The 18,863-nt window shown below is 40.5% G+C and overlaps 1 protein-coding gene across 1 annotated transcript in view; it reads left to right on the forward strand.

The window, feature by feature from the left end:
• The first annotated feature begins 7,475 nt into the window (after nucleotides 1-7,475).
• SRFBP1 (serum response factor binding protein 1) overlaps nucleotides 7,476-18,863 on the forward strand; it is a 96,728-nt gene continuing 85,340 nt past the window's right edge. Inside the window, exon 1 of the mRNA XM_068422995.1 lies at nucleotides 7,476-7,546. Coding sequence (XP_068279096.1) covers nucleotides 7,517-7,546 — 30 coding nt within the window. The 5' untranslated portion in view covers nucleotides 7,476-7,516. The remainder of the gene's footprint in view (nucleotides 7,547-18,863) is intronic.

The following is an 18,863-nucleotide window of genomic DNA, read 5'->3' on the forward strand; positions in this document are numbered from 1 at the left end:
ATACTGTGTTCAGTTTTGGGCCCCTCACTACAAGAAAGACACTGAGGTGCTGGAGCGAGTCCAAAGAAGGGCAACAAAGCTGGTGAAGGGTCTGGAGAACGAGTCTTATGAGGAGCGGCTGAGGGAACTGGGGTTGTTTAGTCTGGAGAAAAGGAGGCTGAGGGGAGACCTTATTGCTCTCTACAGCTACCTGAAAGGAGGCTGTAGTGAGGTGTATGTCAGTCTCTTCTCCCAGGTAACAAATGATAGGACAAGAAGAAAGGGCCTCAAGTTGTGCCAGGGGAGGTTTAGATTGGGTATTGGGAAAAATTTCTTTGCCGAAGGGGCTGTCAAGCATTGGAACAGGCTGTCCATGGAAGCAGTGGAGTCACCATCCCTGGAGGTACTTAAAAGACATGACGATGTGGCACTTAGAGACATGGTTTAGTGGTGGACTTGGCAGTGTTATGTTTATGGTTGGACTTGATGATCCTACAAGCTCACACAGCTTCTGTTCATGGGATCTCTTTAGAGTGCTTCTGCAGCTTAATTTTCAAGTGATCCTCCTGCAAGGGATTGGAGAGATCTTGGTCTTTTGTACTTTTCTCCCCCTGAATCTTTGAGTAATTGTTTCTGCTATCACAAATTCAGCAGTCATGTCTGGACTGAAACATACAGATGTAGCTTTCTACTCCAAACTTGCCCATCAGTCAAACTCATGTTTCAGCCTGTCTTCCTGCTATCTTGTCAGGTCTAATCATCAACTAGGCTACGACACTAATTTTACCCTCTGGTCATTTCTCCCTTGTCCTTCCTGAATCGACAATGACAGCAGTGTCATCCTCTCAATAGACATATACTGGGCATCCGAGCCCATATCCTGAGCCTTGAATATTGAGAGAACTTCATTGTCTAAGGCATAATGATTTTGCCTCCAACATATGGTTTTTCCTGTCCATTCATGGAGCAGATACTCTCATCCAGGTTTCTGTTACCACTGTTGTATTATTGCCACATTGTAGTATGTGGCCTTCACTAATACAGTTCTGTGCCTTTGCATAGATCATCTTCCTAGAAAGTAATTTTCACCTTACCACCCTTCTCTTTGCAGCCTTCCTTATGCATTAAATACAAGCTTCTTATCTTCACTTTCAAGATCTTAGAATCATACAATCAATCAGAATCGTTTTGGTTGGAAAGCACCTTTAAGATCAAGTCCAACCATTAACCTAGCACTGCCAAGTCCACCACTAAACAATCTTCAGCCAGACACTACTGGAATCAACAGAAAACTGTGTATAGACAGTTATCATGGTGAGGTGAAGGAGCAAACAGTGTCAAACCTGAGGTCTGCCTCTCAGTGCTGCTCACTTATACAAGCAAATAACAGTGCCATAAAGGTCACATTCACATGGCTTCTGGACAACTCAGAGCAAAACAACCTTGAGTCTGCTTCAAATATGAGCAAACAGTATTTGAAACAGGAGAAGAGCACTTTCATGTCTGTTCCCAATGTATTATCTATTTACAAGGTAGTATGAAAAGAAGGACAAAGATACACTAAAACGGTATTAAACTAGGAAATGCAAGATGGCAATAATTCTTTGCAGAAAAGCAACTATTATATGTTCTTTCTTCTCTGTCAAATGTCAAACTACTTTTATACTTTGAAGAATCTTGATTTCTTTGTATTATTTGAAAAAGCATGCTTAATACATTTTGAAATAGGCTTTTTATTCTCTTAGAAACATTATTAAAACACTGGCTCCTTTCTCTCAAGAAGTTCTGCTCTATGCTTTTGTGATTACTGCCACTGTCCTGGGATACCTTTTAATAGCAGCTTCAGTCGGAGATATTGACAGAATCCACCGCTTCCAAAGCAGCTGCAAAAACTGCTATACCAGACAATGTTATGCTTCTGGTGGAGTGTTTCTAGACTCTCGTGTATTTAATATTTTAAATTTTTACAAAGTCTTAGCCCATCATATATATAAAAAAAAAATATTATGTTTAACATGTGAAATGCTTTCCATTTAAATTTCTTGTATTATATTCTCAACACACAGAATCTACTATGCCATATGTCTATGTATGAGCCCAGTTATAGCTGGATCTTATTCCAGTCAAGCCAACATGCCACAAAATGCTACTGTCACTATTTCTGTAAGGGTGTGTTTTGTGAATGCCATGTAGTTGCTATAATATGGATAATTTAGTGATATTAATTCACACCAAAAATCCAGTGAATATGCTTTTTAGAAAAAGATTAGTCAGAAAATGCAACCAACCTCGTTTTTAACACATGAACAAGCCATATATGAATATACAGTGAATTTGGTTAATAATTTAATTATCGTATTGAAATGTGAATTCCTATTTACGTAAGAAAAAGATTGAAAAATATATATTAAAAGATTCCTTAGTAGTCTATTGTGGAGGCTTGGTTAAGTGAGAAGGGGCATGATTTCATGCCACTGAGCAGTCTGAGCAATCCAGGCTCTGAGCAAGAGTTAGGCCCAGAGCGAGTCACCTTGGACTCTCCTTGAACACTGCAAAAATGCAACAAAACAAGAACTTGGCAGTTGTAACAAACAGATAAGAGAAACAGGAAAAGGGGAGGGGGTGCTCATCGCTCTGTGTATCTAAATATATAGACCAATCATATATGCTAATAGGACGCGTGGACAGTAAGGCTTTACCAATGGAAACGGGGGCTTTGGTGCGTGATCAGCGTGCCCTCTGCTTAGAGTCTATATATGTCCTGTACGTGTAATCATTAAACGGAGAACTTCCATACTCATATTGGGATTGTGTCGTTACTCCGGAACCGTCGCCCAGCACCCGGGAGCCGCGCCCTCGACTTTCCCCTTTTCTTCAGTCTATAAAATTTTTTTATGAAATTAGCTATTTTGACTTTTAGGACAGAATAGAAAAATTGGCTCTTGATATTGCAGACTTAATTTCCTTATTACTTTCTTCACTTCTAAAAGATTTTGTATCTTCATGCACACTTACCGGCTACTGCCCTTGTTATGTACACACTAGAACATGCCCCTCAGTGAAATTCAATGTATTTCAATCCTAAGTGATCACATCCTTCCTTTATTAAAGAAGCAGAATTAAATTTGAGATTGCTTCCTACTTAGAATCTGTTCAATGTTCAGCCACACTGTGAGCCCTTAAATTTCAAAAATATTTCTGAATTTAATTAATATTTTAATGTATATGAAAAACAGAGCCTGGGAAGATGACCTCGTGGTGAACTCCAACTCGGAACATAAAGTTTAAATGTGTAATGCACACTGTTTTCTTCTGCAATCCATCATAAATCGCTTAATAATTCCTATATCCCATATTTTCCTTTTATAAGAAGTAGTTGCAGTAGTTCATCTGGCTATTTCAGTTGCTTGTTGTGTGATGCTGAAATTTCTCTTACTACACATATGTACAGAGCTAAGCAAAAAAAAACATCCTAGTGTCAGCTAGATCCTTTAAGTTTTATTATAATTTCAAAAAAATAATATAATTTCCAATACAAGAAAGGGAGCAAGCCCAGAACAGATGCCTTGGTATGAGTAAAAAGATACTCCAGGAAAAAGTCAGAGCACAAGCTGCTACACAGGAAGCTACAAGTCGCAGAACACCTCCTGGTTTTGTGACTCGCAATGTCTAGTTAATATTATTGGCTATTTCATTCTGTGAAACTTCTTAAATTCTTAAATTTGGTTCACAAAACATGAACAATTCATTGAAATGGCTAAAACTTACTTATCATAATTTTCCATACAAAACACACTTAATGCATATTTCATTATGTCTGTACTGTGCATATGAGTGCAAGTGTCTGCAACAATCACAAATTTCAGTAAGTACTCCAAAAATATGACTTATAAGCATGGCCTCTGGGATCAAGGCCAGATGTAGCCACAAGATGGTCTGCACAGCTGCTACCACATAAGCCTGGAGAGTGCCAAGATAAAGGGGACCCAGTCAAAAGGGGACCCCACCCCCTTTTCCTTAAATAGCTTACCACTCCGACTCCCCTGTATTGTTCTGCAACATATACATGCTGCTCTGCCACCTGCACACACAGGCAGCTGTTCTCAAAGTAGAGAAGATGGTCCAGAAAAACGTGTTCGAACACTGAGAAACCATGCCAAAATATCTGAGCAAAATACTGACACAAAAGGAAGAGAGGTCGGAACAAAGCATCAAAGCATGGAAGTGTTATATGGGGCAATGCCTGAAAGCATCCTGACTGTGACAAGCTGACATGAAAATCTTGACTCAGAATGAATATAAGTCAAAAAATAGTATGACAAAGAGCCAATGAACCAGCTGTGAGGCACAGCGATTCTAAACTCTGGAAGGCCACTTTGGTTTAAAAAGATGAAAGCAATAAAAATACATATTTCCATCAGTGACTGACTGAGTAACAAGAAAACAAAATTGTTGGATGAAGAAGGGCCAGAAGTATGTCATCAGGGTCTATGAGAAATTCCAAAGCAAGTTATTTCTGTGTCCAGAGGAAATGGAAAGGAAAATTGAAGTTATAACCCAGTAGGCTACACAGACAGGGAACAGCTCTAACTGATGTGAGGCCAGGCTGGCACTGCTTGGAGTCACAGAACCATAGCTGGCTCCCTGGTCCCATGTTTGTCCTTCTCTTTGCTAAGGTGCACAACGGAATTTAAGACTGACATATTTGGGAATTAGTTTTGCATGAAAGATCAAGACAAAGGGAAGCATCTCTTTATTTTCCTTGGAAAATCTTTCCTTACTGAGTTTCTGATTCCAGTTTTATGTTCAGTGCACACAAATCCAATCTAGAGATGAGATCATATTCTTTAATTTTTAAAAATATATTGATGGCATTAAGTGCATGACATCCAAGGCTGCTTTATATGCAGACATAATCAAATGCAGCTACTTCTCACATAGACTGCTATAGCTTCTTGCCATCAGTGGTACTAAAAAGCAAAGAACACTATATGAAGGTTGGCCGACGTTAGGCAGGCTGGATGTAACTGCCCAAGTCAGAATTTTTCCAAAACAGCAGCTGTGGTAAATACCCCTCACCTGCAGTTCGATCCAAAGCATTCTCAGCAGCTCTATGTTTAACCTGAAATTCAGCTCTTATTGGAACAAAACACCTCTATTATATTATTAAGGGATTGGTTCAAAGTAGTTTCAGTTGGCTTTTTATTGATCCAAATGAAACCTAGACTGCTACCGAACAACCAGTACCACTTTCTGAAATCTCCTAAATGGAACTTGAAAGTTTTACTTTGAAGGACTAGCCTGGCCTGATCCCACTTGCATGTAAGACTTGATAAAAACCAGAGCCAAAGGTGATACAGCTGCATTTCACTTACAGGAGAGTCCTGAGCACCAGTTAGAAATCAAACATTAAAATATAACAAGATCTAAATGCTAGAACCTGCAGACAAAATGCATTACAGAGACAGCTGACAAGAGCTGTATTTATTTAAAAATTCAGACTTCAAAGCAGAAGAATTCCCCGCACAACAGTGCCATCCAGGGGCCAGCTAATTGCTGGTGAACGTCCAAAGAATTTCATGAAACTGATTTGATTAATATAAACAAAAAGGTTTTGTATTTAAAACAATTTCCCCAAATATTTTCAAATATGATCTCAGTTCTTTTGAACACTGCAACAGATAAACAGTAATGTGAAACAATAACTGATTCATTCTCTAGACATGCTCAGACTTGCTTACATTTAGGCATGAGCTGAGTAAAAGCCACATTTCAGTAAAACAGAAAAATATTTGTAACTATTTAAATCAACAATTCTTTCTAGCACAATAAACTGGAAATAATGAGGAAAAGTTCTGATGAAACTTTGCCAAGCTTTTCAGACTGAGATCTTGCAAAGTTAGAAACACACTCTCGGCCCCACTTCACTACAGCTACTTAAAATTAATTGTGTATAGAGAATTTTACAGAGCTAAAGCTTCATTTCTGTAAATCCATACACTTGCCTTCTGTACGAATGGAAAAATCAATCTGAAAAATTTAAAGCAGTTTGAAGATGTTTTTGTGTCATAAGGAAAAGGAGTGGGGGAGGGAGGATAAAGTAATGTTTTGAAATATGGCACTGTTCACCGTTCACACATGTAACCCTTTTTAGGCTAGTTCCGTAATGGCAGTATGGTGGTTTGGACTAGGACAGAAACAATTTTCCTTTCAGTGATTTTTCCTTTTAAGTTTCTTCTAAGTAACTGCACTTTCTGAAGCTAATTACATGTTTTTCAGACAGTGTCCACTTCTAGGATTGATAATGCTTGAAGTCCGTAGTATGATAGGTAGGAATATTAAGGTAAGTTTATATTAAGGTAACGGTAGGAATTGTATGCAGAAAGGCTCTTGCTTATACTTATTCCTAGAGAAACCAAGGTCACTGCTAAATTTCTTATGATTCACAAGTGAAAAGTTGTGAAAGAGTTGCACCTGTGGGGAAGAGTGGACAGGAGAGGTCACCCAAAATTGACCAACGCAGTATTCCATCCCAAACACATCATTCTCAGTTTAAAGCTGAGGGATCATGAGGGTCGCCCTCTCTTGGTCTATGGCCAGCGTCCGAAGAGGACTCTGTTAGTTTTTCTCCTGCCCTCGATCCCAATCCGTGCCTTCCTGAATCCAGCTCCCATCTGCCCTGAGTCCAGTCCAGCACTGCCCGGAGCTGCCCTGCAGCACCAGTGGTGATGTGACCGTCGTTGGGGGAGCTCCATCTTGGTTTTGTCTATATTTAATTATTTCCATTATTATTATTATACTCTTTTTCATAGTTATTGTTTATTAAAACTATTTTAACTTTCCAACCCGCAAGTCTCTCTCCCTTTTCTCTTTTCCTCCCCCCTTCTGGGGAAAGCAAGGGTTAATAGAGAGCATCTGCCATCCGTTTCATAGCCAGCCCAGCTTTAAACCGTGTCAGGCAGTAACAAGGCGAGAAAAGCAAGAATACCAGATTATTTCTAAGATTACAAATTATTCGGGGGGGCAGATGACTCTTTAGTTTCAGGTTTAACCTCGCGCGAGGCAAGCTCTTTCCAAAGAGCTGCCCCTGACGCGCCTCAGAGCAGCCCCGGGCTCCTCCCGCGCCGCTTATCACCCGCGAGAACCAGAACACAACCCTCTTTACCCCCATTTCTAAAGGAAACGGGACTACGAGCTGAGGGGGAGAAGGAGCCTGAGCGGTCGGAGCTGCTGGGACCCCCGGTACCCCCTGCACCAGCCCCCTCCGCCCCGCGCCCCGTGCAGGTCCGCCAAGCACGACGCGCACGCGCCACCCGGAAGCCGCGCGGCTAGGGCAGAGCTGGAGGACCAAGGCCTTCGAGAGCTGGCCTAGAGAGGCGCTACCCATAGAGCGTCAACCTGGAGCGGGCCTGCCGCGGCATGCGCGGCGCATGCGCGCAGTTTCGCTTCGCGCCGCCGGTGAAACGGCGTGGAGAGAGCTCGGAGGGGAGGCGGCGGCGGTGGTGGCGGAGGGGCTCGGCGGGGAGGGGCTGGCGCCATGGCCCCCGTGCTGAACCTTAACAACGAGGTTAGCTACCCGCGTCCGCTGGGGCGGCGTTTGGAGCAGGCCGGCACGGGCGGTTGGGGAGGCTTGGGACGTGGAGGGCGTGGTGGGGCAGGTGGAGGCAGTGGCCCTTGTAGAGGGCCGGGGCACCGGGAGGGGAGGGAAATGGCAGAGCTTGGGCGGCGGCGTGTCACCCTGCGAGCGAGCCGGGCTGGACCTGACCCTCCCTGGGGCCGGCGTGGCTGCATGCGGCGGTGGGGAAGGCCCCGGCGCGGTGGGGAATGCCCCGGGGCGGCCCCAGCCGCGGCTGTCGCCGTGTGGCCTCAGACGGCTGCCTCCATCGTCCTGGGAAGCGCTGCGCACGGTGCTGCACTGAGCCAAAGGCTGCGCAGTTGTCCACGTGTGCCTCCGTTCAGCGTCCTGTCATTGAGTGTCATTTCATCATCGTGTCATGTCGTGTCTTACTCTGTGTTTGCACTGAAGTTTTGCAGGTGATTCTAGCGGACCTACCGAAGTCTAAGGTGCCTCTGTCCTAAATAGCAAAGATAGGATGTTGCCCTATTTTCTTGGAGGTGGAGAGGCTGAGAACGGGAAATTAATGGGTTAGAGATAACTTTTTTCTCTTCTGTAAGAAGTATGGTGTTTCATATTTCTTGCAGATTTTTTTTTTCTGCTCTATAGTGTGAATTAAATTAGTTCGGTGTGTTTCACTTGTGATGGGGTTTGACTACACGTTTGCAAATAATTTTGTGTAATAAACCTGACAGAACTAAACCAGCCTCTTTAAACTGTTGCTGCATCACCTAAAGAGTAGCTGACAGTTCTGCTGAGCATGTGTTATATCACCTTCTGCAGGTGGCATTGTGCAGTTCCTGGATTCCTAGGTTATTAATAGTGTTGTAAAAGTTACTATTTGTCATCAGCAGGACCAAAATGACAGATTATACAAGCATTCTTAGATTATACTTGTATGTAAAGTTAAGTTTTATGTTCTAGGCATATAGTAGCTCTGAGAGAGGTTGATTTGCAAGTGAAGAATTTAGTGAGAGGTAACCTGTTTGTCAGAAAATATGTACTTGGATATTACATAAAATATAGATACTCGGGATTTATTACAAGCTTTGGGTCCTTGCTGTTACCAAATGTAAGGTCAAATGTGAGTGATTTCACATTGAAATATGCCAGTGAATGACCTAAGAAAGAAGAGAGTATTTCATTAATTGTTGAAGCAGGGATTTTTTTTATTGATCAAGTTCAGGTGGTGATTCATCGCCTTTCACCAAAGAGATATTTGTATAACAAGGGATTGAAAAAAGAAGCATTATTTGACTGAGGAATGACCAAACAGTTCTTCAGAAAAAGATAGAATACAATGTGTTTCTGTACAAAAGATTGAAAAATTTCATTAAGGACACTTGGGATGCCGTTCCTGCTTATAGTTCAAACATCACCCTATCCTAAGAGGAAACTGAAAGTAAGTTCCTAGATTTTCTGGAGGTGGGAACTTTCATCAGAGCTTGGACAAAAAGTAGGCACTCTCTAATAACAGGTCCATCCAAGATGTAAGGTTGTACAGAGACTGAAATCCTGGATTCCATCTCAGCAAGAGGGACAGAAGGTCAGGCTGGCTAAGAGTAGTACAGGGACCTCGTGTAAATAGGTTAAACAATTTTTTCCCTTTCTACACCCATGCCTTTTCATAAGGATCAGAGCTGTATTAATTACTGTGGTGATTACTCATAAAATCTGAAATATTTTCTTTACAAATATTTGGATATCCTCTGTGTATTTATTAAGCTTACTGAGATGCTCTTGTAAGAACGCTTTTTACTGGTAAGAATCAATCAATCAGTCAAGTTGGAAGAGACCTCTGGGATCATCGAGTCCCAACCATTGCCCTGACACCACCACATCAACTAGACCATGGCACTAAGTGCCATGTCCAGTCTTTTCTTAAACACATCCAGAGATGGTGACTCCACCACCTCCCTGGGCAGCCCGTTCCAATATCTAATGACCCTTTCTGAGAAGAAATGCTTCCTAATGTCCAACCTGAACCTCCCCTGGCGAAGCTTGAGGCTGTGTCCTCTTGTCCTATCGCTAGTTGCCTGGGAGAAGAGGCCAACTCCCACTCCGCTACAACCTCCCTTCAGGTAGTTGTAGACTGCAATAAGGTCACCTCTGAGCCTCCTCCAGGCTCCCTCAGCCGTTCCTCATAGGTCATACCCTCCAGACCCTTCATCAGCTTGGTCGCCCTCCTCTGGACTCGCTCCAACACCTCAACATCTTTCTTGAAGTGCAGGGCCCACAACTGGACACAGGATTCAAGGTGCAGCCTCACTAGTGCCGAGTACAGAGGGACGATCACTTCCCTAGACCGGCTGGCTACACTATTCTTAATAGAGGCCAAGATGCCATTGGCCTTCTTGACCACCTGGGCACACTGGTGGCTCATGTTTAGCCGGCTGTCGATCAGCAGCCCCAGGTCTCTTTCTGCCAGGCCACTTTCTAACCACTCTTCCCCCAGCCTGTAGCGCTGCATGGGGTTGTTGTGGCCGAAGTGTAAGACCTGACACTTGTTCTTGTTGAACTTCATGCCGTTGATCTTGGCCCATTTATCTAACCTGTCCAGATCCCTCTGTAGGGCCTTCCTACCCTCCAGCAGATCAACACTCCCACACAGCTTGGTGTCATCTGCAAATTTGCTGAGGGTGCACTCAATCCCTACATCTAGATCATCTATAAAGATATTGAACATCACCGGCCCCAAAACTGAGCCCTGGGGAACACCGCTAGTGACTGGCCGCCAGTTGGACTTTGCCCCATTCACCACCGCTCTCTGGGCTCGGCCATCCAGCCAGTTTTTAACCCATCAAAGAGTCCACCCATCCAAGCCCCGGGCAGCCAGTTTGTCTAGGAGGATGCGCTGGAAGACAGTGTCGAATGCCTTACTGAAGTCTAGATAGACTACATCCACAGCCCTGCCCTCATCTACTAAGCGGGTCACTTGGTCATAGAAGGAGACCAGGTTGGTCAAGCAGGACCTGCCTTTCATGAATCCATGTTGGCTGGCCCCGATGCCCCGATTGTCCTGCATGTGCCGTGTAATGGCATATTTATCTTCCTCTAATAAAGGTGAAATGGTGTAATTTGAGCATGAATAAAGTAAAGATTTTCAGAAGTCTAATGTTTTAAACAAACTATTGAATTTTTCTTGTGTAGTTCCAGTTTGCTAAGGGAAAGATTTATTGTTGTTACAAAGCAGCTTTATACCCATGCTAGGGATCATACAAATTTCTTCCCCCATTAGGCTATATCAAATAGGCATCATGGTAGTTGTTGCAGAAAGAGCTCTGTGACCCCCATATAGCTGATAAACCTGTTGGTCTTAGCTGGATTTACAGGAGTTCTGTGTAAGGCCTTGTAAATTCAGCTGTGTTATATTTACGTATTCCAGGTTTTAATTCTGGCAAAGGCAGACTTCTGCTATTAATTAATATCATAAACTGTCATGGCCTACTAGATGATGGAATCTTAAGAAATTCTAGGATGATAGGTTTCAAACTTTTTTTACCAATTCATGCTTTGTTTACAAGAAGAACAGTCTAAGAACAGTGTTTCTCAGTAACATAAATTGGCACCTTCCTTAATGTTAATTGACCTTTAGCTTCATTACTTTCTGTTATATGTTTGATAGTAGTAACTAACAAAACCAAATAGATATCAATGTCCAAAAAGTTCGTTGTTCTGGAGTGTGTACAGCATTCCTATAAACTGTATTGTCAAAGGTGAAAGTTGCAGAGCATCTGCTTTGTACAGATAAGATGTACTTGTTTAGCTTATTTCTGAATGGGAAGGATAATTACTTACCACATGAGTAGGTTGCTTCAGATCCATGTAACTCAATGGCAGGACTCCTGCTAGTATTACTGTCCTGGTAAAAACAAAAAAAACCCCTCACACTCTTAATGGAAAGTTTTGTTAGTCCAGTGTAAAAATCAAGCCTTTTGTTCCAATATTATAATGAAGTAAAGTGTATATGTTTTGAAATTAAAGGACATTTAATTGGGTGATGATTTAACTTCTTATGAACAAAGAAACTTGAAAATTGAGTATTATTATTATGGAAATCTGATCTTCCAAGGAAATGAGACAAATAAAGGATTGCGATGTGTGTCTTCTGACAGCTTTTGAATTCGTTGGCTAATTTCAGAGAATTTGGGAAGGACTAGAGACGTCAAAAGGTTGTTTGTTGTTTTTTTTAAAAAAAATTAGTGTTTCAGTAAATTATTGCCTCTGTGAAGCAACATGCTCCCAACTGTTCTGATCTAATAGGGAACAAAGAATGAATATGTCGTACTGTTCAGGTGGCTGTATGAATAGGATCTGAAGTTGCTATTCAGAGGTAAGGATCCTGGGTGAAAATAAGAGGGAATTGCCATTGTTGTGATGAGGTGAAATAAGACAGAAAAATATAAGAAATCAGTCATAATTATTCAGCTATTCACAGAATAATTATTTAGATACTCTGTTCATAATTTATTTTATTTTTTCATGTAAAGTTGTTTATATCAATGTAACAGCTTCAGAAACTCACATTATTTCCATGTTAAGATTGAGTATTGTGCCGAAAGTACATAAATGTTCTTTTTCTTTTTCTCTAATTACATATATACTTAGATAATCACAGCAAAAAGCGAGGTATTGGCAGAACCCACAGTTAGCAAGGTCCAGTGATTTTAAGAAGCCACCAGCTTGCTGCTGGCAAATAATGTGGTACAGCTTCAGTGTGATTGCATGACTGAAAAATTTAAGATTGAAAAGAGTTAAAAAACACAAATGTATTTGTAATTCAAACATCCCATTTCTTTATGGCATTATTGGGTTTTGATTTCTGTGGCCAAGGAAGAGTTGGAGGGAGGAAGTAAAGACTGCAGAAAGTTAGAAAAAAAGTGAAACAGTGAAGACTGGAGTTTTTGAGAAGGAAGAGGAAAATGCAGTATTTCTTACCATTTTTTACTCATCACGTTCTTTTGTACGAGGGAAAACATAACTTGTAGAACGAAAAGGTTCAGTTTTGCAGTTATTATGTATCGACTGCATATGATCATGCTTTTGCAGGGTTTGTCTGTATTAAGCCTAATTGTATTCTCATCTCATGTTTAATTTTATAGGCGTTCAGGCTGAAGGAATCTTTTTTAAAAACTACTGCTGTCTTGTATATGTTTGCTATTTTAAAAAGCTTTCTAAGAATTTTCAGGTGTCTTGTCACAGAATAGCTTCCAAAGTTAAACTTTTCTGGAAACATTTGCTAGATGGCAGCACATAATCATCAACTGCCACGGACTACGGCAAGTTTGAAGGGAGATAACTCATGTTTAATGTGAAAAATGATTGCTATTGATCAGCAATATACAAGAGTATGAAACTGAAGCTTTTGAATGGGAACCAACCCTGATTTGTGTTTTTTTCAGAACCTGTGATTCTTAAATTATGTTTTTCTGTTTTTACAGTTGTACTGTGCTACCAATATCATATGATTACAACAAATACAGTTATCTCTCTGCCCCCCTTTTTGCTTTTCTGGAATTAAATTCTGCTTACAACTACCTTAAGGAATTAAGCTGCAGAAAGCCCATGGAACTAATGCAAATGATGTCTGTAGGAATTGTTTTAAAAATATGTGTTCTAATGTGTATCTACACAAGTGATGTTATGGCTGAAGTTGAATATTAGTGAGGCATCATATTATGTAAAGTGAATTTGTGTCTTCTCGGAGTTCAGAGTTGTTTCTGTCCATGGGACATATGAAACAAATTTGCCAAACTTGTTTGAGTATGGAAACTTTGGTATCAGGTGAATATTTCTCTTAAATTTGTATTTAATAATCAATTGCATGCATCCAAAATAATTTCTTTCAGTGAAAATGTTATGAACCTCTTACTGAATTAGAAAAGTGTGAGTTTTATTTACAAAGCTGTGTTTTTTAGATAATAGAAGCTGATATCTACATAATGCTTGTCATCCATGATTGAAGTGTTCTTTTTTTTTCCTAAAAGGTAGAGTCAAGATAAAAGTATACCTTCAGAAGCAATACGTGTGCGCACACATTTTTCAGTCTGCTAAACGAATTCCAGGTTTAAAAAAATGTTATATAGGGAGCTTAGTAATGAAGCTCAAGGTGGTGGATTCCATTCAGTAGTGGTCTGGGTCTGAACACTTTGTATTGTGATACTCAACGTGGCAATACTCAGACCCTTTTACTCTTTAGACTTAGGACTGACGTCCTGACCTCTTGAGTTACCTGGGCTGCAATTTAGATGAATGACATGTTTAGAAAGCAATCTGGACATGTGGCTAAGGATTTAGACTGGTGTACAGCAAAATCAAAGATGGATAGCATGGCTGATTATGAAGAAAATCAGACAAAAAGCCATGGGAAAATACCTTAACTTATGAAGAAAGACTGACATACAGTCTATGAAAGTCTGTAACTGCAGTCTGAGTTGTATCTGCAATTCTGTGAAACTTGCATCTTTTATCACAGTGCAACTAGAAGTGAATGTGTGTTTGGAGATGCTTATATAAAGGCTGGGTTGGCCTGATGTAGCATGGATAAGTGTCGTGTTTGTCATTAGATGGTCAGACATAGCTAAGATAACAAACATAAACAGAAAATCAGTTACTGAAATTGCATTTATACTTGCCTTCACTGACAAATTGCTGAACTGCCAAGTACATGCTTTTGAAAGTAAATCATTTTTTGTGATCGGAGTTTCTGTATAGCAGTGAAAAAAACAGTCTGACTGGGATACCAGGTGGAATTATTAAAGCATGGGAATGGGGGAATTTGAGAGGGTCATGCATTCCTCCTGAAGCTGAATTGACTTGTATAGCCAGGAACTGCATCATGATTTTTGTGAGGTGTGTTAAATGTGAAAAACTTGGTTACTTATGCATGCTAGTCCTAGTGCATTATGTATTTCTGTTATTGATACAGTAGGTTCAGCATGCTTATATAAATGACAATTTTGGATTGATCTGAATTGAAGTTAACTTAAGGTTTTTTGTCATTGAATGATCACCATTTTTGAAGAGAAACATTCCATACGAAGTGAGTTTAAGACTTCTTCATGGTATTTATTTGCAGTTACCTATGATCTTATTTTCAGCCTTCTTCAGCATTATTGCCACATCACTCAGGTGTGATACACCTCTCTGTGTTTTCATTGACTTGAGATGACAATTTAGACCTATAATTCAAGATTTTATTAATGACTTCTTTTCCCCTCCCTGCATTTTAGACTGTACAAGGTGGGACAGTTTTTAACATTGAAAGCCCTTTCCTATAAGGCTTTTTGTGAAGAATTGCTTTGCTGTTCACAGTGTGTGGTGTCTCAGACGTGTGGTTTCACAGGCAGCTGGACTCACTGCTTCTGAAGGTGGGGCTTCTCACTCTCCTTCCTCCTCACCCATTCCAGCCCATTGGTCCTGCTCCTCTCTTCTGTGAGCAGGATACATTTTTTGCTAGGGTAGTTTTCTGCTACTGATTTAAGGTAGCAGGGTCTTAGAGGGAGTGAGAGCAGCAGGAACATGGGACCAGGGACATGTGGGAGGGGAGTGGAGGAGGGATGAAGATGAACTGTCCCCCTTCCACCACAGCAAGCTGTTCAGTTGGTTTGAGGGGCTGGTAGAACTGTGCTGTTCTTCATCTCAGTTAAGTGTTTATCTTTAGGCAGTGGCATTTCTGTGAAATAAGCATAAGATTTGAGGAAGGTGTTCAACCAGCAAAACGTAAAATAGTCAGGATGATTATATGATGTGCAGTTATGTTGTCTGGCAGGTGTTTATGTTAGGGAAGTTAGCTAGTGGTCAAGGCTATAAGGGCAGGAGAAGTAGCAGGTTCACAAAGGAAGCCAAAGGAGCCCTTATATTTGTCTGATCTTGATACTGTTACATAATGAGTTCATCGGACAGTACTTACAAACCAGCTTGAAAGAAGAAACTTACAATTTTGCTGTTATACTTAAATAAGTTTATATTTGGTTTTGGAAAATGTGACCAAGGGTTTAGCAAGGGGAAAAAAAAAACCCTGATCTCTTACCTGTTGAAAAAGAACTCTTAAAACAAGTTGCAGTCCAATAGTAAGTAAAGCAAAATATAATTTTCAAGAGTTGTATTTCCCACAGAAATCAGAGAAATGAACATTTAGGCCTTCTTTCTTGCTCTGATGTGAGCATTCAGTTTTTTAGTGTATTATATCCAAATGACTAGTGTTACCTAAGGAGTGTTGTAATACTTGTAAGTGCATTCCTGGAGCTTCTTTACCGGTGATAAAAGAGAATTCTAGATGTAAACTTTCAAAATAACAGTGACTGAGTACTGTAGGCATTATGGTGTTTAAAGCAGTCTGAAACACTGGGCAGCCAGCCCAGTGCGGTGTCCCAGGATTCTCTTTGAAATAAAGTAGCCGCGCCCAAAGATCTGTTTCGTGTGCAATCCCCTGGGCTATGTGGGAATCTAGGAGTTCCTTTAGGGCAATTTAATATTCCTGTGTGCTAACTTTATAGCTGTCTAGAGGGGAGGTGAGGCATGAGGTAAGGTCTCTGAGCAGTTATCCGGTATTGGACTGAGCTGTGAGATGACTTACTGCTCATAATTCAAAATGTCATGCCTTTTTTCAAGGCATGCCTCTGTCTGATGGGGGAAATGCTGCATTTTTTTGTTCAGTGGCTTAGTTGTTAGAAAACTTTCCAGTAGTTGAGAAAGCTGGTGTGTAAGTTCCCTCAGTCGGAGATGAGTTGAATCCTGTGATCTCAATGACCAGCAGAGTGCACTAATCACAAATACTAACAAATACTAATGCTGGGCTACTGTTGGGCAAAGAAGGTAGATTTTATGGGGTGAGGGGAGCCTAATCATGTATTTCACCAGTGGGGGCATTTCCATAGGAAAAGTCTTTGGCAATGCTCCAAAGGCTGCTTATCCAACAATTAACATAAAATACGTGAGCTCCCTCAAAGGAAATACTGGAATTCAGAACTCTCTGCTGCTGAGGAAATTCTTCTTGCTGGTTTACAGATGAGTACCCTTTTCCTATTTTGTCTCTGGCTATGAGCCTTCTTTGTTCCAGAACCTATCCAGCATTCTGGCCAAGCTACTCTCTTAAGTAGAAGCATTTGTCCTACACTCCCTCACACTGAAGAAGGTCTGTAATTTTAGGCTTTTCCGTTCTGGTAAGTGCCCCAACATCTAGACTGTTCTTCAGATGGTGGACACCACTTCTGGTGCTGTTCTGAGCTATCTGCCAGTATGGTTAAGCTATATCAGAGAGACTGTCTCTTGGGCAGCTTAAGTCAGCTTTAGGTTCATCTGTGACCAGTTCAAAATTATGCTTAAGGTAAAGTGGTTAGCACTTAGATACTTTTGAAAAAGTACAAGTGCCTAGGATGCTCTGTGGTCAAAACTGAAGCTGTGGCTGAATTCTGTCACTGCCAAGATCTGCATATCCCTGGCTTGCATGTGGTCTTAAATACTTCCGTGAAGCTGGACATACAGTCTCTTATATGTCACTGAAATCGGTCTAAAGTTTTGGAAATATATATAAACAAGTTATGAGAACTGAGGGAAAAAAAACTTCTACACAATTGAAAACCAAATAGCTAATCTATTCCATGAGTTTATTTCTCAGTATACTGGCAAATCCCTACTTTTTGCTGTAAATTACAAGTCTGTGCAAAGTTAGAAAGCAAACAGGACTTTCTCTTTAAACTCTGGAATACTTGGCAGCAGTTGTTTTAGCTCTATGGAAATACATGTAAAAATTCTTGCATTACTTGAGTTACTACTAAATAATTCTAAGCACAACAGTTTCTTGAAGGAGAAGAAAAATGTGCTAGTTTGGGCTTGAATTCTGCTTAAAACAGTTCAAGTGCTAAATTACTGACATTCCTTTACAGACCATGTAAATGTCCTAAGGCAAAGGTCTTTTGAAATCTTATGAAATTTCCAAACTTATACTCTGTGAGATAGAATTCTGAGGAATTGTGGCGGTTTTTTTTCCTAGGAACTGTTCCAGCAGCTGTTTCTAAAGTTTCTAGAGTTGCCACATCATCAGTTGTACTAATATTAACAGCAAATTCTGATCTGCTATTCACACAGATTTTGTTTCAGCAGATTACTGAAGCAATTAAACATGACAAACGATGCAGTTCTTTGCTTCTGAAAATAATGTATACAGCCGTTATCGAACTACTGTACTTCAGGACAGAAATGAAAACTTTTCCTTAGCTCAAGTGGTTTATATAAAGTGTGTGTGGTAGGCCACGTAGACTAGTAAGATGCTCTTATAAAACAAAACATCTGTGGTTCCTTGGTGTGGTAGTGTACAATAATGAAAAAAACATGCAAACATGGTCATGGGAAACTTTGTAACTTTTATTTTTAAGGAACTGTGAGATACTTGCAGTACACAGTATATCAGATGTAATTTGTGGGTACATATGCATGCATAAAACAGTTTAAAAAATGATTCTATTACAGTAAATGTGCTTAATTGCTTACTGCTGTCATTGCAGACGTCTTTATTCAACCTTTTCATTGCTGGGCCTGAAGCTTGCTGCCAAATGAAGAAGGAAGCAAGGCTGAAATGGGTGTAGAAGAGAAGGGGTGGTGTTGGATTTTTTCGTAATAGAATTTGGGGGCTTGGGGGTGGGGGTGTTCCTACAAGGAGAACAGTAATCAATTGCGAGTTCATTGCAAACTGGAAATTGGTAAGGCAGTGGTAAAATTCCTTTCAGTTTCTCTTATGCTCTGGAGGTCGGTAGTGAAGAGCAATTAAGGGAAAAGATTTTTAGTTAGAGTTTTCATCACAAAAGTAGCCAGCTACTAAATTCAGTGCCTTTTTTTGATTGTCCTTTAAGTCATATAAGAGAAAGGGATTTTAAATTCTTGTACTGATTTTATACGAAAAAAGAATATCATTACATTATTTCCATGGCAAAGATGGGTCACAATGATACATGTTTATTCATATGGTATTTAATACCAAATTAAGTCTGTGTGTGTATATATATATTCAAAACTAACTATTTGGAATGTAAATCAATTATCATTTTTTTAGAATGCAAGTATTCTGTTCATTTTTATTCCGGTGTATTTTCTGTTCTGTAGTCATGTGACTCAGACAGGCTTTTCTGTTCTGTAGTTTTTCTGTTGAGTAAACAGGTCAAAATAGGGTCTAGCAGAGTATTTGTGTGATGGCTCTTAGAGAACTTCCATTTAAATCATCAGTAAGCTTGATACTGAGATCTCCATGACACCAAAAATAAGCTAGGGGTTC

Source organism: Nyctibius grandis, chromosome Z (assembly GCF_013368605.1).
Source record: "Nyctibius grandis isolate bNycGra1 chromosome Z, bNycGra1.pri, whole genome shotgun sequence".
NCBI lineage: Eukaryota > Metazoa > Chordata > Aves > Nyctibiiformes > Nyctibiidae > Nyctibius > Nyctibius grandis.